General features: G+C 45.4%; 1 protein-coding gene across 4 annotated transcripts; it reads right to left on the bottom strand.

Annotated features, from left to right (window-relative positions):
• Positions 1–1,510: 1,510 nt before the first annotated feature.
• On the bottom strand, positions 1,511–19,045 carry LOC114135881 (protein FAM107B). 4 transcript variants are annotated; one of them, XM_028003541.1, is made up of 5 exons: positions 18,417–19,045; positions 13,721–13,796; positions 4,262–4,460; positions 3,263–3,422; positions 1,511–2,388 (listed from the first exon to the last, which is right to left on the bottom strand). In XM_028003541.1, the coding sequence occupies exons 1-5, from the start codon at positions 18,438–18,440 to the stop codon at positions 2,275–2,277; spliced, it is 573 nt and encodes a 190-aa protein (XP_027859342.1). In that variant the 5' UTR covers positions 18,441–19,045; the 3' UTR covers positions 1,511–2,274. The 4 variants fall into 4 exon arrangements, with proteins under 4 accessions (XP_027859342.1, XP_027859341.1, XP_027859340.1 ...); XM_028003540.1 differs by lacking the exon at positions 18,417–19,045 and adding an exon at positions 14,522–14,854; XM_028003539.1 differs by lacking the exons at positions 13,721–13,796; positions 18,417–19,045 and adding exons at positions 10,452–10,834; positions 10,962–11,264.
• Between the last annotated feature and the right edge of the window lie 972 nt (positions 19,046–20,017).

Genomic DNA, 20,017 nt, shown 5'->3' on the forward strand with positions numbered 1-20,017 from the left:
AAAACTAGATGGAACGAAAAGTATAATAAAACTTTAATCCAAATAAAAATGAATCAAATATTTAAAATCGTTTGTTTATGGATAATTTTTATAGTAAAAGAGTTTATTTTAAAAATATCAAAATCAAACAAGAAACAGACAGGATGCCCCGTTTGAGCTGCTGCGGCTCTGGAATGAAATGTGTCAAAATAAAAGCTCTTCCGGTCAGACCTAATTCTTTAGATATTCGGTTTATGGAGAAAACAGATGAAACAGTCAGTAAATCTCATCACTGCAGAGAGCGGCTTCATTCCCACCTGAACCCAGATGAACCGGGTCAGAACTGGCTCACCAGAAGTTATTTATGTTTCAGAACCTTCTGGGAAAATGTTTTTATTATCCAGAAAAATCCAGAAACAGTTTCAGTTCTGCTGTTGCTTCAGTTTTTCAGCAACCCGAACCTGATTTGGACCGAACTCCAGTTTTAGTTCATGCTAATCGAACTTTCTGCCGTTTTCTCTTTAGAGACTCTGACCAGAACCAGCAGAACCTGGCACGGGATTTCTCAGAACCCTGGTTTCTAAGAACCCCAAGGTGTCCTCAGGTTATGTCTGGACCTGCAGCGGAACAGAACCGGTTCTTCCAGAACCAGCCTGAACAGAGCCGTTCTGTTCCTGTCAGGCAGGACAAAGGAAGAACATTTCCTGGTTCTGATCACCTTGACCCGGTTCTGTGTTTCAAAACAGGAAAAGCTACTTCCTGAACTGGTTCTGATCCAAATCATAGCTGGTTCTTTTGCAGCCTTTCATTCTGCAGGTCCAGTTTCTACATGGTACTGATTAAGAATCTGGTCTCAACAGAACCAAATGTTCCGGATGGTCCAGATTTCTGATTCTTTATGAGCAGAGAAGCAGAACTCATGTTAGGTTATAAACCACCAACAGTTTGGATCTGGATCAGAACCGTCTCTGGAAGCTTGTTCTGAACACAGAACCGGTGTGGTCCCACTGAAACCAGCAGGGGGAGCGCTTCTCTTTGGTTTCACAGTGGGAACAATTGACCCACTGACCCAGCAGAACCAAGGTGTAGTTCTGGTCCAACTTCACCTGATCAAGGTCCACGTTCTGCCCTGTAGCCTCTGAGCCGGAACCAGCAGCTGGATCTGGTGTCGGAAAAGAACCAAACTATCTTGTCTGGCCGTTTGGATCCTCTTCTGGTTCTGGTTTGGCTCAGTACCAGGTGAGATAAACCACATCAGGCTGATCATGGTCCGGAAGGCTTTGAAAGATCCAAAAGAACTTCCAGAACCTCTCGATACCACCAGATTGGGCTGTTCCTGTACAGTCTGTCTACTTCCTGTACAGTCTGTCTACTTCATGTACAGTCTACTTCCTGTACAGTCTGTCTACTTCCTGTCATCTTATGCCCATCACCTCCTTTCTCTCTGTATTTGCAGGTTTTCATTTTGTTGGAGTCAGAAAATAAAATGAATAATAGAGAAGAGATGAATAAATAAAAACTTTCATAACTCTGAGCTGCTTTAATAAAGATTTATTCAGGCACAACATCAGTCAACAAACCTACGGTCCATTGTCTGAGCATGAAGTGCTGTGAAATCTCTGCAGCTGTTCTCGCTCAGACAGGAAGTGGTTTCATGTCTCATGCCGACCCGGCCTCAGCGGTTCCTCTGCCGGTTCGTGACTGCAGCTGTTTTGCATCATCGGGTCCCAGCAGAGGGACAGCTGGGCGGGCCAGATGTTAGCAGCTGTTAGACGTCCTACAGGAGTTAGCTTGAACTCACTGAGCTGAACTCTACAACACAGATCTAACATGGTTACGTCTATAAAACGGCTCTGGTTTTAATTAAACCTACATAAAACTTGTTTCTGCGGCAGGAGGACCCAGAGGAACGGTCCCTGACAGAAAAGGCACAAAAAAGAAGAAGTTTGAGCTGAAACACCCGAGGATCGTCCTGACCAATGAGAGAGCAGAAAATCTGTTCTGCTAATCAAAGCATCATCAGGCTGATGAAGAGCCTCCTCTTCCTCTTAAGGTGGGTCTACCTGCTCATCCAGGTGCTGCTGTCTACAAGCTGACCACCAGGGGGCAGCAGCTGTCTAACAATCATCATGATGCGGAAACATTAGCATCAGATCAGGGATCTGACAGGTTTAACATCTGCTGGGAGACATCATGGCCGCCATGTCCCCGACCTCGCAGAGTCCTGCTATGGACACTCCGTCCCCAGAACATCCTGTCCTCCTGTCACCTTCTGGACACATTGTGTCTCCGTCTCTACACCTCCTTCTCGTCTGCATGGAAGGACGTCCGTCTCAGATTTTCTCTGACTTTAACAAACTCTGGAGCTCTGAGGTTCTCCTCCTCCTGCTGCTCCTGCTGACGCTCCAGCTGTGGACAGACGGACAGACAGAGAGAGAGAGACAGACAGACAGACAGACAGACAGATGGACAGATGGAGAGACAGAGGGACAGACGGACAGACAGAGGGACAGATGGAGAGACAGACAGACAGACACAGGGACCGTTTAGAGTCGGGTCAGCCCGGTTGCTCCTCAGTGAACTTCTGATCATTTCTGAACTGATTGACCTATAGCTGTCTTTTTTTAAAAAATTTTATTGGCTCTAGTGACCTTTATTTGACAGTGAATTGACAGGAAAGAGGGTAATGAGGGAAGGGGGAAGACATGCGGCAAAGGTCGCCAGGTCGGGAATCGAACCTGCGACAGCTGCGTCGAGGACTAAGGCCTCTACATGTGGGTTGTGCTTAACCCCTGCGCCACCACAGCACACCCGACCCATAGCTGTCTTGATGACCCTGGAGTTCTCATGGACCCATTCACTTACAAGTCAGTGTTTAGAGGGTTCAGCTAACAGGTTAATGGGCTCTGAACCTTGGTTCTGGTCCAAACAGAACCATAGGGTCTGGACCAGACCATCCACAGAATGTTCCAGATCTGCTGTAGCTTCCCTGGAGACTGAGGACGTTTTCCAATTCATGAAACATCGTTTAATTTAGCTGGAGAGTTATGACTGAACCCAAGCAGGAGAGCTGTGCCCTGGATACAGTTACCCTGGATACAGTTGCCCTGGATACAGTTGCCCTGGATAGTTATCCTAGTCTGGTGACCCCGGTTCAGTTAACCTGGTCCATCAGTCTCGGTCTGGACCGGTCTAGTTATCGGGGTCTAATCCACCACCTGAGTCCCGTCTGGTTCAATGAACCCAGTCCGTGACAGTCCGGTCCGGTCCAGTCTGCTCTCACCTCCTCCAGCTTCATGTGTCTCTTGAGCAGCTCGGCCTCCAGCGGGGAAATCTTCTTGCGCGCTTCCTCTTCCTGTTTCCTCTGGCGGATCAGCTGATCCCGCTTCCTGGACTCCAGAACCCGCTGCAGCTCCGGCTTGGTCTCCACGCCGCTGCCCCCCCTGCAGGCACAGGGAGGAGGCGCAGTTTGGATCACAAGGTTTTTATTTGCATCAGCATCAGGCTGCTCTCTGATTGGCTGAATTGATCCGACTGAGTCTGTGGTTCGGTTCCCAGTGAGCGTCGTGTTCCAGTTTGGGTCAGGCGAACTCTGAACAGCAGCTCCATGCGAGCTGCTTTGTTTCTGTGAGGAGGTTAAAACTTTCCCACAAGACTCAAAAGTCTGTTGCTTAGCAACAGCACTCACAAACAGCCTGAACAGAATGACAACAAAAACACCAGAGCTGCTCTCTGATTGGCTGGCTGGTGGCAGGTGGAGAGCAATCCAAGCCAATCAGCAGACTCCAACAGCCACATTCTGACCCAGTTGGTTCTGGTCCCGGTCCGACTTCCAGGCTTGCTGCATGTTCTGCATCTCAAAATATCAAACTTTTCCACATTTTTTGGTTCTTTTTAAACACATTTTTACCTTTTAATTACAAACATATTGGTCCTCATAATTTAATTTAATGTAATTTAAAGTAATGTAATTTCATTTAATATATATAGTGTAGTAATTGTCATTAATATTATTTAATTTAATGTAGTTTCATTTAATGAAATTATATTTAATAAAATTTAATTGAATATAAAATAATGTTATGATACTCATTGTAATATAATTTAATGTAATGTAATGCAGTCTGTGCAGCTGACTGTCCCCCTGTCTCCCTCCTGTCTCCCTGTCTCCTTCCTGTCCCCCTAATGTCTCCCTGTCTCCCTCCTGTCTCCCTAATGTCTCCCTGTCTCCCTCCTGTTCCCCTGTCTCCCCCCTGTCCCCATGCGGACAGAGACGTCTCACCGTCTGCAGCTGCTCAGCAGCTCCCTGTGCAGCTCCTGGTGGCTCCTGGACGTCTTGACGGGATTCAGCAGCTTCTTGGGTTTGATCAGGTCCTCGTCTCCGTCCATGTAGTCAGGCGGGGGGACGCAGCTGGACGCCGGGGACGGCCTCCTGTGGACGTCACCGGGGCGATGCTGCTGCAGGTCAGAGTACGCCGAAGCTGAGGACACAGAGAGACACGCTGAGGGACAGCAGCTGGACATCTCTGTGTCTCTGAGGACACAGCCTTTCTCTACCGTGACCCCAAAGGCCAATGACCTCTGACCTACAGGGAATGCTACAGAAATGTCAACTTTAGAATGTTTTTTAACTTTTCAACAATTATTACATTCACTTAGCATAAATGCTGCTTCACACTGTGGTAAATCTGATCATCAGATATTATTGTCAGGAGCTGCGGCTTCGGCAGCCATTAGCAGCCATCATCTAGCCCGGTTGCTCCAAAACCTACAACCCACACAGTCACCCCAGCCGACAGAGGAAGCTGTGGCTCTACCTGTCGTGCAGCAGATAAATCCAGCTCAGGACATCAGGGCCCCCACTCCTGATAAATTCTCCGGTGAGGCAGGTGATTGCGGAGGATTTCTACTCCAGTGTTTTCTGGCGTTCAGCCGGTCTCCTCAGCTCTACCCTCATGACGATGCCAAAATCTCTTTCATTCTAGGGCTGCTCACAGGCAAGGCATCAAGGTGGGCAGAGGCACGATTTGATGATCCAACTGATTTTTGGTGCTCCTTTTCTGAATTCATTGATGAATTTAAATTAGTATTTGGCCACGCAGCTGACCAGATGACCATTTCTCGCAACCTGTGGGCATTAAGGCAGGGGCAAAGATCAGTTGCAGAATTTTCTATTGAGTTCCGCACTCTTGCAGCAGCTTCCGATTGGAACAGTTGCGCTCTTAAAAGCGCATTTTTTCACGCGTTAAATGAATTGATAAAAGACGAGTTGGCACCTTTAGATGAACCGCGCTCTTTGAACGAACTTATAACCCTTGTCACCCGGCTTGACAATCGCCTTAGGAAGAGGAGGAGCCAGAGAAGTGAGAAGCAGTCCGCCAGAGCTCCATTTTTCTCCTCCCAGAAATTGCCCCAGTCGCCTTCACCCAGGGTCTCACCTAAAGAGCCTGAACCCATGCAGATCAGACAGGCCCGGTCGACACCACAGGAGCGTCAGCGACATAGAGAACTCAACCAGTGCATCTATTGTGATAGATCAGGCCATTACATTGCTTTCTGTATGGTTTGCCCAAATCCGCAAGTCCGTCAGTCAGAGTGGGGAAACTGACCGAAAAGGCATCACATCGTCTCCCCGTTTGTTGCTCCCGGCCGTACTACTCTTCAGTAATGATTCCTTACCCCTTTCTGCCCTTATTGACTCGGGATGTGAGCAAAATCTCATAGATCAATCTCTAGTTCAACAAGCCCGGATTGAAACCATAAGACTCTCTGTCCCGTTCAGTGTCTCTGCATTAAGCGGGAAACCCTTACCTAATATCACTCACAAGACAGAGCCGCTCCAGCTAATTGTGTCAGGTAACCATCACGAGACCATCTCCTTTTTTGTTTTTCCCTCCACTCAGTCACCTGTAGTTTTAGGTTTCAACTGGCTGCAACTACACAACCCTCATATTAAATGGTCACATAATCGTGTGGAATCGTGGTCTACTAACTGTCTCTCCTCCTGTCTGCAGTCAGCCATGCCTCCTAACCCGTCCCCGGTGGAACGAGAAGGAGCGGACTCCATAGACCTCTCCCACGTTCCAGAGGAATATCATGATCTCAAGCTAGTATTCAGCAAGGACAAGGCGCTCTCACTACCTCCACACCGACTTTACGACTGCACCATTGAATTCCTTCTGGGGGCTCTGCTCCCTTCCAGTCGCCTCTACAATATCTCCCGTCCAGAATGTCAGGCTGTGGACGGGCGAATAAGCGAATCTCTAGCTGCAGGTCTCATCAGACATTCCTCATCACCGTTGGGAGTGGGTTTCTTTTTTGTCAGTAAGAAGGATGGGTCCCTCCGTCCATGCATAGATTATAGGGAACTAAATCACATCACAGTCAAAAACAAGAACCCACTTCCTCTTATTGCTTCTGCACTTAAACCAGTACAAGAGGCGACCATTTTTTCCAAACTTGATCTCCGTAATGCTTACCACCTTGTCTGTATACGTCAGGGCGACGAATGGAAAACGGCATTCAAAACCCCATTGGGTCACTTTGAGTACTTAGTGATGCCGCTCGGCCTGTCCAACACAACTGCCGTATTTCAGGCCCTAATAAATGACGTCCTCCGTGATTTTTTTGAATGTCTTTGTTTTCGTCTACTCCAGAGACATCGAGACTCACCGCAGACGTGTTCGCTTGGTCCTCCAGCGCCTCCTCGAAAACCATCTTTTTGTTAAGGCGGAAAAATGCGAATTTCATAGATCATCTATCTCCTTCCTTGGCTACATGCTAGAGAGCGGTTTGGTTCAATCAGACCCAGAGGGAATCAAGGCTGTCATGGACTGGCCTACCCCAAGCTCACGTGAGCAACTACAGAGATTCCTAGGATTCGCTAATTTCTACAGGCGTTTCATTAGAAATTACTGTCAGGTCGCAGCTCTGTTAACAGCCCTCACCTCAACCAAAGTTACCTTCACCTGGACCAGAGAGGCAGACCAGGCATTTACGGAGTTTAAAGGAAGGTTCTCCCAAGCCCCTATTCTTGTTCAACCAGATCCACAAAAACAATTTGTTCTTGAGGTGGAAGCTTCTGATAAAGAGGTGGGAGCGGTTCTCTCACAGCGCTCAGTCCCAGATGAAAAGCTGCATCCTTGTGCCTTTTTTCCCCGCAGGTTCTCCCAGGCTGAGAGGAACTACGAGGTGGGGGACCAGGAACTCCTGGCCATAAAACTAGCGCTCGAGGAATGGAGGCATTGGCTAGAAGGCTCAGAACATTCCGTGCTAGTTTGGATGGATCACAGAAACCTCTCTTATTTACAAACTGCTAAACGTCTCAACACTCGTCAGTCCAGATGGTCTTTGTTTTTCTCCCGCTTTAATCTTATCATCTCCTACCGTCCTGGTTCGAAGAACATCAAGCCTGATGCCCTGTCCTGCCAGCACTCCCCAGACAACTCGGAGAGGACTCCTGCCTCCATCCTTCCTTCCAGCTGCACTGTAGGAGCGCTTACCTGGGAGATTCTGGATGTGGTTAACCAAGCGCTGCAAGATGAGCCCGGTCCCGGAAACTGCCCCACAAACAGAACGTATGTACCTTCCTCTGTTCGTTCTCGTCTTATTCATTGGTTTCATTCTTCCAAGTTCTCCGCTCACCCTGGCATCAGTAGGACAGTTTCTCTCATCTCGCGCCGCTTCTGGTGGCCTTTTTTACATAAGGACATCAAGGAATATGTATTAGCCTGCCAGATCTGCGCTCGGAACAAACCTTCTCACCGTTCCCCTGCTAGCCTGCTTCAACCCCTGGAGACTCCCAGACGTCTGTGGGCGCATATAGTGTTAGATTTTGTCACTGGACTCCCCTCATCACAAGGTATGACCACAATCCTCACAGTAATTGACCGATTTTCTAAGGTGTGCCATCTCATTCCCCTCAGGAAGCTTCCGTCAGCTTCCCAGATGGCCCAACTCCTCATCAAGCACGTCTTTCGCCTTCACGGCATTCCGATGAAGATCCTATCTGATCGGGGACCCCAGTTCGTTTCCCAGGTATGGAAGCAGTTCTGCCTCGCACTTAATGCCAAGGTTTCACTCACATGAGGCTATCACCCTCAATCCAACGGTCAAGTGGAGCGGATGAACCAAGAGCTCGAGTCTACTCTCCGATGCCTTTCCTCATCTAACCCGTCTGATTGGAGCAAGTTTCTTCCATGGGTTGAATACACACAATTTTCACACCTCAGCTGCTACTGGAGGCTCCCCTTTTGAGGTCTCCCTAGGCTGATGAAAAAGACATCAGTCAAGCATCACATTCAGCGCTGCCGACGTATTTGATCCACTACAATTTCAGCCCTACAGCGCTCCGAGTGCCAAAACCGCCATTTTGCTGATCATAGATGTACACCTAGGCCACAGTACTCACAATGGTTTGGCTCTCCTCTCAGAACATTCCATTCAAGTCCATCTCCAGGAAACTGGCCCCGGGCTTCATCGGTCCATTCGTCATAGGATCTGTCATCAGTCCTACTGTAGTCCGTCTGAGGCTCCCTCCTAATCTCAGGGTCCATCCCACATTCCATGTCTCTCAGTTAAAACCTGTCCTAGCCAGCACTATGTGCCCTTCTACAGAGCCCACTCCTCCCACCCGAGACCAACAGGGACACCCCTTGTACAAGGTCAGTAGGATTATTGACTCGCGCCGCAGGAGCAGAGGTTGGCAGTACTTGGTGGATTGGGAGGGCTATGGTCCAGAACACCGCCAGTGGATTCCTAGTTCTTTCATCTGTAACGCATCGCTCATTTCTGATTTTTGCACACCTGTGGATCATCAGCGGCAGCATAAGAGGAGCGGGTCCCTGGCACTTTGTCGCCAGAGTGTTTAAACCTTTGTGGGAACATCTAGTCCAGATATCCCCTGAAGCGATATTGCCTGTTTTGCATTCTTACCTGTCCTGTGTCTTTCTTTATGGTGATCAGATCCCAGACGCTTACGCTAGACCTGAAGTCCAGGTGTTCCAAGTACCATCTGAGGGCTTTGTTTGCAAATCCGCGCCGCTCTCCCATGCCCTCCTAGTGAGAGACAGAAGTTAACCAGCCATCAAGTCGCCACCTTGCTCGGGATTACAGTCTGGCCCTGAACTTATCGCTGTTCGCTCAAGCCCGTCCGACATCCCTCCCCGGCAGGCCGCTCAGCACCTACAAATGGCTGACCGACCCGGCCTCGATTCCACTCAACTCCAGACCAGATACTCCTGTGGACCCCTTCGTTGAACATTCCTTTTTTCTTTCTGTAAATAAATATTTAATCACATCGCCTGAGGGTGTTTTGCATGTGGATTCAGAAAGTTCAGAACATCATGACAATTATACCATCACTTTATTACCAAATAATACAATTTTCCCTCATAATCTTGTCTTTTTATTATCAGAAATATGTAATATTTTATATTAACCACATCAAGTTTTATTTTATTATTACAGTTCTTGTGGCTTTTTTAGCAGATGGTTCCTTTGGTCTTTTTCTTCAGGTTCAGATTTGCTTTATTTTGGCAAATTAAAATTACAAAAAATAAAATTGTCTCTCTGTGTGTCCCAGAGGACATGGCGCTCCTCAGGGACCTGATCCTGGTCCTCAGATATTCTGGGAGTCCCAGGTCGGATTTCCTCTGTTGTCCTGAAACAAAGCTGCAACCAGAGAGCAACGCGCTCGCTTCATATTTCAGAAAAATCAGGCCCGGCATGCAGCTCCGCTGGGAGACGGAGACCGGCGTCCAGCTCTGATTTAACGAGGATCAGGTCCAGTTCAGCAGAGGTTCTGGTTCCGGATGGGTTCAGGAAAAACATTCTGATCAGAACGGAAACATTTATGATGGTACAATGGAAACTCTGTCAGGTTCTGTGTTTAAGAACCGTATCGACACAGCTCACATGGTTCTGCTGCTGTGAGACGATCGGGTCCGCTCTGAATCGGTCCGAGCAGAACCGGATCCTCCCGATCCATTGACGTTTCTGAAGGAGACGTTCAGACTGCTGTGGGTCTGAACACCTGCAGACAGTGCTCAGGGCAAAACGCGACCCACAGAACCCGAACAAACCAGAAACAACACCGACCCAGAACCACCCAAACATCAGGACACCTCCAGGTTCCGACTCCATCGGACCTGTAGAACCTTAACAGAACCTTAACAGAACCTCCTAGTTCACAGGTGCGAAACTCGAGGTTCGCAGGCCGAATCCGGGCTGCAGCAGCTGTTTTCTGTGGCCCTTCAGACTCTAGAGGTCTTTATTTGTTTAGTGCTAAATTCCATCACTGCGAAATGTTGCTAAATATTATTTAATCACTGACTTAATGCAGAGAAAGCTGGAAAACAGTTTGGTTTTGTTTTACTGTCCCTTTAAGGACATTTATGATAAAATGAGTCTCAAGAAATGAGACGATTAATCTGGACGTCAGCAGCCAACAGTACCGATGCTACGTTACAAACCAACCGCAGATGGTTCCCCTGGTTCCTCATGGTTCTCCTGGTTCTCCTGGTTCCTCATGGTTCTCCTGGTTCTTCTAGTTTCTCCTGGTTCTCCTGGTTCTTCTGGTTTTCCTAGTGCCTCCTGAATCCTCCTGGTTCTCCTGAATCCTCCTGGTTCTCCTTGTTCCTCATGATTCTCCTGGTTCCTCCTGAATCCTCCTGGTTCTCCTTGTTCCTCATGGCTCTCCTGGTTCCTCCTGGTTCTCCTGGTTCCTCCTGGTTCTCCTGGTTCTTCTGTGTTCAGCACCTCCAGGTTCCGACTCGCATCTTGAACGACTTTCTGCATTGGAACCTGAAGCAGATGTTTGCTTTGAAGACCAAAGATGAACATTTCGGTTCTGTTCCTGCAGGGGAAAAGAACCGGCATCGGTTCTGGTTCCAGAAAACCAAGCAGAACCAAACAGAACCAGAACTCAGGGATCCAACTGGAGCCAACATGGAGCACCTGAGGAAGAGGAGGGTGAGTCTTACCGGACTTCACCATGGCCTCTCTGCTGCTGGCTGTCCTCTCCTCCATGGACCCGGTTCTGTCCTGGTTCTGATGGGTTCTGGTCCTGTTGTGTCTCTAGTAATCTTCATCCTCTCTGCAGCAGCACTCTGCTCCTCCTCTTCTGTTGTGCTGGGTCACCTGATCCTCCTCCTCAGGCTTTTCCCACGCTGCTCTCCTCCCAGCAGCTTATGATGAAACAGAAAACTCAACAGCAGCTCCGGCTGCAGCCAGATGAGGGCGCTCAAGCTAACCAGCTGCTACAATAACTGCCATAATCTGTAAAGAGATCTGCAGGTTAACCCGATGCTGATCCAGAATCTATGTGGAGCTCCTCCTCCTCCTCCTCCTCCTGCTCCTGCTTCTCCTCCTACTCCTCCTCTGTGTCTGAAGCAGGTCCAGATGTTCTCCAGCTGTGAGGTTCTGTTTTCCTGACGGATCCAAAACCAGCAGTACTTTATAATCCCAGAGCTGCTCAGAACCTCAGGAAGCAGAACACCACCCAGATCTTCTCAGAACTGATCATTTCCCTGCTGGCACCATGTTGAAGGTTTCCATGGAGACAGCAAGCATCCCTGAGACTCGGTACCGAACCGGATTGAGCTGCAGCACAACAGCAGAACCCCTGGATAGGAACCAAACATGGTAGGAACTAAATCAGGTAGGAACCAAATATAAGAGGAACCAAATATAAGAGGAACCAAACATGGTAGGACGTAAGGCTGGGTCGCCCCTCTGTGAAGCGGGGATTCAGTCAAAGTCTATTTTTTGCGACAGACAGATCGCTCTGTGAACTTTGCCAGATTTCCAAGATGGCAAAAAAATACACATTAAAATGTTCTAATAATCAATTTATCAGTCCATTTCACTAACAGAGACGTGATTTTTACCCATAAAACCATCTGTTCTATGCAGCTAAAAGTTAGTTTGGTGTAAAGTGGAGCTAATAAAGATCAAGTTCAGGACAAACATACGGAATATATGGAAAATAATAAAAATACCTGATGCTACATGTGAAAAATAAAAAGACTAATGGAACTAAAATGTTGTGAAGATAAATTCATCAGCAGCTCCAACATCAGTGTTCTCCTCCAGTCTGAGAAGAAAACATTTGTTTAAAAATCATGATGATGATGATAAGAACCAAGCAGCTTTCTATTCCACTCCAACAAAAAATATATTAATTTCATAATTATGTGTAAAGTTTTCCCTATAATGACTTTATGCAAGAGAAATTCAAAAATAAATATCAATTCCTGCATTTTATGACAGATTTTGAGACAATAAACTTTACATTTTTTCAATTGCAACTTCATGAAAGTTTTTAGAAAGATTTTCAAAAGTGTATATTGTACAAACTGAGGATTTGTGTTTTTCTGTGTGTTTATTTTAGGTTTCTGTGTGTCTTGAGTATCTGTGTTGTCCTGTCTCCCCTTGATTGTTCCCAGGTGTGTCTCGTTCCCTGATTATCCTCTGTGTATTTAATGCCACCTGTGTTCCTTGTTCCTCGTTGGGTCTTTGTCTAATCGGTTCCACTGTCCAGCTTCTGCTCAGCTGTGGTTTTTGGATTTGTGTTTTTTAATCATTAAAATCATAAGTTTTCCTCGGCGTCTGCCTCACCACCTCATACTGCACTTCATAACAACAAGAAATCTATTCTGTATTTAAGTTATAATGTAATATAATTTGGTCTTCTAACAGGGAATGAACAGATAAATTATGATATATTTAATCCTCTGGCTAAGTTAAAAATCACCTCCATTTTTAAAGTGAAATATTTTTATTTTAAACGTTGCAACATCACAAAAGCCCAGTCTTTAAACCAACATGTTAATATCTTAATTTAAGATCTGAAATTTGTTTTGCATTTGTGACATTTTGTTTTTCTTTCCTCAGTCAGTTTGATTCTTTTTTATTTCTTCTTTTTCTGCTCAGTTTATCATATCAAACATTTTATTACTAATGTGCCTTGTCATGATATTTTCTTTTAATTTTCTATAAAGATGGAAAAAACAACAGAACTTTGCCATAAATCTGCCTTTCAACTCTAAACATTAAAAATTTGAACTTTGCGTAAGGAAATAGGACCCAAAATGGGCGCAGGGCAGATGTGGAGAAAGTGGGACACACTGTGACCTTTAACCTTCAACATGAGCGAGGGAGGGAGAGGATTTGGACCGGGCCTTAGAACTGCAAACCTTCTGTGTTTTCTCCTAAGACGAATGTTGGGAAAATCTTACTTCCATTAAAATGACTCAACAAGCTGCAAACCTGTCTGCCGGAGCCTTCCAAAATAAAAGCCTCTAGATGTGGCCAGGACAACAGGGAGCTGGAGCAGCAGGTACCTGAACACACCTGGGTTCACAGCTCTGATGTCACCAGTTCTCCGGTTCTGGTTCTGATCCAGGATGGATCTGACTAAACCTTCATTCTGGTTTAGTCTGAAGGATTAAACCAGATCAGAACCTCTTTGGGTTTTATTATATGAAGTTCTGATGTTACAACCAAATAAAGAAAAATGTAAGTTATGCTGGTTCTGGTTTGGTCCAGAACCAGCAGAACTGATTTGTTCTGAATGGGCTGGCAACCACCAGAACCTTGATTGGGTCTCGGTTCCTCAGCTCGGACTTTTTCGCCATCAGAACCTCTGGGGTTCTGTTGTACGTTTTAACTGGGCCTGAAGATGGCGCCGCTTCATTCTGTTCTGACCCGGGTTCTGGTGACCCAAAAGGGACAGCCTTACCTCTGCCATTCGGCTGCTTCCGGTTCTTCGCCCCTGGCTGTCTGGACAGAGGCTCATGGTCGATGCTGTACGATTTCTGGAAGACAGAAGAAAACGGTTGGAACCCAGAATGAACCAACGCTCCCCCCTCCCCAACCTGTTGACTAGCTCAGCTGCTCTGTGGACTCTGACAAGAATGGATCTTCAGCTTGGATTCGATGTTCAGACGAACTGAACATTATATTATTTAGTTTTACTGGTGGACATTTTCCAAAATGGCCGCCATGATGTAATGGAGAATATATGTTTGCACTAAAATTGGCAGCAGTTATTGCCAGTGGTGGGCATAACTAACCAAAATGTTAGGTTCACTAACCACTGATCCACTAAGCAGGAATCTTATCTCTGCTAACACTAAACAATTAAATACATTTAATTGTCCCATATTTGGCTGTTAAATAGGGCTTGGACAATTACAGAAGACCCTTCCACCAATCACAGAGACCCTTCCACCAATCACAGAGACCCTTCCACCAATCACAGAGAACCTTCCACCAATCACAGAGAACCTTCCACCAATCACAGAGACCCTTCCACCAATCACAGAGAACCTTCCACCAATCACAGAGACCCTTCCACCAATCACAGAGACCCTTCCACCAATCACAGAGACCCTTCCCGGGCGGATCTGGACCAATGATCTGATCCACCCGGTACTGAAGGTCCACTGGGGAACCTGCTGCACGTTCTCCAGTGCAGAAATTATATCTCATTTCATTAGATATCAGAACATCAGCTTTGGTCCAGGTGTTCGGTTTGCACCTCAAAAATTCTGGAGTGCTTCTTGATGAGCTGAGGAGGAGATTCAAACATCTAAGCCAGGTCGGCCAGAGGAGGAAGAGGAGGGCGAAGATGAAGGAAGAGGAGGAGGAGGAGAAAGAGGAAGAGGAGGCTTGCAGACAGTGGGGTACTTGTCTCCATGCTGCAGCCTGATGAAAATCGCTCCTAGCAACCAACAAAGGTCCATTCATACGGCTCAGGATGGGAGGAGAGACAGACCCAGGCTCCAGCTGGTCTGGAGTCAGAACCAGCAGAACCTTCAGAACCAGCAGAACCTTTCTGAAGTCATACAGATGTTTTCTATCTTCTGTATTTCCAGATGTTTCGTGTTTTCTGCTAGAAAAAAAAATAACTAAACTTTTAAACTTAAAAAAAACTTTTTTAAGTTTAAAACTTTTCAGTGGTTCATGACTTCACATGTTCTCTCCTGGACAGTGGATGGTTCTGGTCCAGTTGGGTTCCTTTATGGTTCTGTTTCTGGTCCAGATGGGATTTGCTATGGTTCTGCCCTTGAGCCAGTCGGGTTCTGATCCAATCGGAACCGCAGCAGAGTGTTTCTGCAGAAACAGGCAATGTGAAGTTATAACAGCCTGACCTCTGCTGGACAAACCGCAGGATTACATGTCAGACCAGTAGAACCGGTTCGGTCCGTTTCTGGGTCAGTGCCCGCTCCTCTGATCTTTGGATCAGAAACAGAACTTTCAGTCCTGATTCTGCTTCATGATATAATCAGGAATTTATCCACAGTGGGGCATTTTAAATTTGTTTGCCATTAAAACTGGTACCGAACCTCAGAATGGATCAGAACCTCCATTGGATCGGGTCAGATTCTGAGGTACCAGAACCGGACCTCTTCTCCTCTCAGTCACCTGTATGGGCTGCTGTTTGTACAGTCACACAGTAAAAAATCAACAGTAATAATTTATTTATTTCACCGTAAACAAAAAAATGTGAGTCCATTTTCCAAAGTTCTGTTTTCACCATATTATTACTAAATTTAGAAATGTCAGCGTTCCAAACTAAATATTTAATTTAAAAGATAAATGTTTAGTTTGCAAACTAAATATTTAGCTTTCAAATTAAATATCTAGTTTAAGTCTGGGCTAGTTAGCAAAATAAATATTTAGCTCAGATTTTAGTTAGCAAACTGCATATTTAGCCCCAAATTAAATATCTATTTCGCTGACTAATTAGTTCTAAACTAAATTTTTCCAAACAAAACATTTAATTTTCTAATTAAATTTTTGTTTTCCATAATACACATTTAGTTTGCGAATACAATTTTAAGTTTGGAACTATTTCTATATGCATAAATAATACGGTGAAAATATAACTTTGGAAACTGAACACCCACATTTTTTTCTGACAGGTTAAATAAACCAAATTCTTGCCATTAATTTTTTACAGTGTAACTTTATAAATGTTAAGCTAACCTCCGCGGCTGTTTCAGTATTTTTAGCGGCAGGATTTTCTCAGCTCGGCCTAATCTTCTGCAGACACACAGACCCGAGGCGCGTTCCGGTGACCCGGTCCCATCTGATCCTGGATCAGATCCCGTCCAAAGTTACGTAAGCTCCGCTGAAAATATTCTGTTTACCGCTGATGATCTGGAATCTGATTGGTGGAACACATTCAGCTTTTCTGTTCTGGTGTCGGCTCATGCTAGGTCCAGTTTAACCGTGTAACCGGAACCGTTTCATCGAGGAACACAGACTTCCACAGCGTAACCTGCTGTTTCTTCAGTACTAACAATGGATCTAGCTTCAGTCAAACTGTGTTCTAGATTTCAGGTTCTAGTTCTATTCAGACTGCAGGTTCTGTAAGAAAAGACCCAAAAAGTCAGAAATACGGTTCATTTCAGCTTCTACCCGATGGTAGCAGCTTCCTGTCGCTCCTGTGGTTACCTTTAGTAGCTACCTTTAGCTTCCTGTACCTACCTGTAGTTACCTTTAGCTTCCTAATGCTAAAGGTAGCTTCCTGTAAAGGAAGGTAGAGTTAACTTACTATACCTACCTGTAGTTACAGTTAACTTCCTGTTGCCATCTGTAGTTAAATTTAGCTTCCTGTTACTTCCTGTAGTTACGTTTAGCTTCCTGTTGCTGGCTACACGTAGTTACCTGTATCTGCTTGTAGTTACCTGTATCTTCCTATAGTTACCTGTATCTTCCTGTAGTTTGCCGTAGTTACCTATAGTTACTTATATCTACCTGTAGTTAGTTGTAGTTAAATTTATCTCCCTGTAGTTACTTGTAGTTACCTGTAGTTATCCATATCTCCCTGTAGTTACCTCTAGTTACCTGTATCTCCCTGTAATCACCTGTAGTTACCTGTATCTCCTGGCCCGGCCGTTGACCTGTATAAATCAGTCTGTTTTTCCTCTCTTTGACCTTTGACCCTGGAACATTCCTGCAGCTGACGGGAACGCTGACCTAAAAATATCCAGAGCACTCCATGATCCCGAGCCGCTCCACCTCTGCCCACGCTGCCTTCAGCTGTTCGTTCCCATGGCAACAACTACTCCCAGCCGGACAGGTGCGTCGCTCCTCATACCTCACATATTTGGTCCAGATCAAGTTTCTGAGCCCAGCGGCCCGAGTTCTGCTACAGGAGCGCAGGCAGACCGGCTTCCTCTGCAGGTGGTTCTGCTACGGACGGTCCAGCAGAACCAGTAGAACCATCAGGAGCCCAGCAGAACCAGTAGAACCATAAAAATCAGTGGAACAAAGCAGAGCTATTAGGAAGCTGCTGGGTGGTTCTGATCGGTCCATGTAATCTGCATTAGCCGGTGTTTCGTCCCCGTGAGCCACCAGAGAGCCCAGCTCTGAGGCTGCTGGTTTGCTGGTTTGAGTCCCAGTGGGAGAACTGGGAGGCCGATGAAGAGCAGCCAGACAGTCAGACTCAAATCCAGCCACACGGTTAGACCTGCAGCTAATGAGTTAATTAATTCTGACGATTAATCAGCAGAATAATCGATTAATCGTCAAATTGATAGCTTATTCTGATGATTAATTGGATAAAAAATTGGCACTCCTGTTTTTTATTTCAGTTTATTTGATACAGTATTAGAAATACATAATTTATTTTCTTTTTTAAATAAGAAAATAAACATTTTATTGATGAAACATCACAATCCTTTGATATTTTTTGTAGCATCTGCAGCTAAAAATAAGTATTTTTAATATCATCATCTCAAAATCAATAGTGTAGAGCTGAACTGTTGATTATTTTTGGATTTATTCAATAATAATTGGTGCTTAATAGGAGATTATTTTACAGAAAATGACAACCCTGCCAACGAGAAGTTTTGAGTTGGATATATTTACAGATGTTTTTTTTTAATCTTATTGCAAAATATTAATATTTTTTGTAGAGTTTTAGCTTAATTACAGCTCTCTATGTGTTGTCTTTATAATGCAGTGAACGATTAATCGATTACTAAATTAGTTGACGATTATTTCAATAATCATTTAGTCATGATTAATTGCTTGAGCTCTAGATATGTTCCATAGAATGATGGGAAATATTGTCATTTTTCCTTCCTGTTTAATGAGCAGAATGTTGTATTCTTGCCCACTGAACCCAGACAGAACCGCGTTCGGGTCGGCCCGGATTCAGCTGACTTCATGCAGAAATAACCTGATTATGAGATCCGTTACAGCAGACTGGCCCTCAGATTCCTGATCCTGTAAGCAGCAGAAACTGACGGATCATTAATCAGATTCCTGCTCTGAGCCGAGCTCCACCTGCAGAGCCAAAGTTCAGCGCTTTGTTCAGGTTCTGCTGCCCGTCAATATTTACTTAAAACTGAATCATGGAGCGTTTCAGAGCCACCAGCTGGTTTTCACGATAAACTCAGAGAATCTGGAGCAGCACTCACCTTCTTCCCATAAGAAGCTCCCATTATTCCCAGTAGGCGCGACGCCCCTCCTCTGATCCTTCCTGATCTGCAGCCTGACAGACGGAGCTCTGGGTTCGGTTAGCCCACCAGCGAGTCAGGCGGACCACTGAACTTCATCCCAACCGGCAGCAGAGCAGAGATCAGCCGGACTGAGCCAGGAGAGAGTGAGGAAGAGGAGAAGGAGGAGGAGGAGGAGGAGGAGCAGCCTGTCTGACTCTCAGCTGTGAGGAGTTAAGGTGGGATTACGGTAATCCCAGCAGACAGGAAGCCAGAGAGCAGAAGGTTCCTCACATCTCCTCCAACCAGGATGGAGACGGGATTCTTCATCCCAGCAGTTTCCCTCCATCCACGGCTCTGGGATGTACTGGAGGAACTGGGAGGCGAACTGGTTTCATCAAATGAACAAGACGAGACGCCTGGAAGACCAGAGAGGAAACATGGAGCTGCACTGCAAAAACTAATTCTGACCAAGTATTTCTGTTTAACTTCAAAAATCTTAGTGCTCTTTAAATCAGACAAAACTAACTTACAAGAAAGTAAGTTTCACTTAAATTGTTCTAAATGAATAATTTCTTAATATTGATTTTAAAAAAAGTTGCAGTTCCACTGGCAGATTATTTAAACGTTTTCAGCAGCAATATTTTATTTTATCAATACTAAAAACACTAAAAAGTTATTTGTATGTTAATTTAGTCTTATTTCACATGTACTAAAATACTTGCTCTAGAAACTAGACCATAAATACTTGGTTAAATTTTGTGTTTTTGCAGTGTACCTGTTCAGACTTTCATCACTGCAAAAACACACCATTAATAGTAAGTTAAAAAAAGGATGGTCTAGTCCATCCATCCATTTTGTCCCTGTGGCGTCTGGAGGAGCTGCTGCCGCTCCAGCTAACGTTCCAGGCGAGAGGCGGGGTCACCTGGACAAGTCAGTCTGTCGCAGGGCAATTATGGTCTAGTTTCTAGAGCAAATATTTTTGTACATTTGAAATAAGACAAAAGTAACTGACAAGTAACATGTAGCTTGTTTTCAGTTAATAATTCCTCAATATTGATAAAAAGTACTTGTTCCACTGGCAGATTATTTAGCTGAAAACATGGGAAATGTCTTGAAAGTGAAATAATCTGAAAGTGAAGCCGGGCCTTTTCATCAATATTAAGGAATTATGGACAGGAAACAAGCTAAATGGGTCTGAACTTTATCTCCATGGTAACAGCGGTTTGGATCAGAGCACCTGAGTTGACCTGCAGACACCTGGACCTCTGCAGCAGCCAATCACAGGGCAGCAGGATGAAATCACCTGGTGTCAACATGAATAACTGCCAACAAGCTCTTTACTAATAAATCTGTCAGTTAATTTTCCAGCTGGTTGAACCCAGATGCAGAGCAACACAAGGTGACAGTGGAGAGAAGCAACTCTTATTTTAACTGGGAGAAGCTCACAGCAGAACCAGAACCAGACTAGTTTCAGAACTTTGTCTTGTGTGTTTTGGCATTTCTCACCTTGTAAGATCCATTTTTCCTACAAATCCTACGTTGTGAGGAAACTCTGCTGCTTATTGTCCACATAAAATCAA

The sequence above is a fragment of the Xiphophorus couchianus genome, chromosome 20 (assembly GCF_001444195.1).
Source record: "Xiphophorus couchianus chromosome 20, X_couchianus-1.0, whole genome shotgun sequence".
Taxonomy (NCBI): domain Eukaryota; kingdom Metazoa; phylum Chordata; class Actinopteri; order Cyprinodontiformes; family Poeciliidae; genus Xiphophorus; species Xiphophorus couchianus.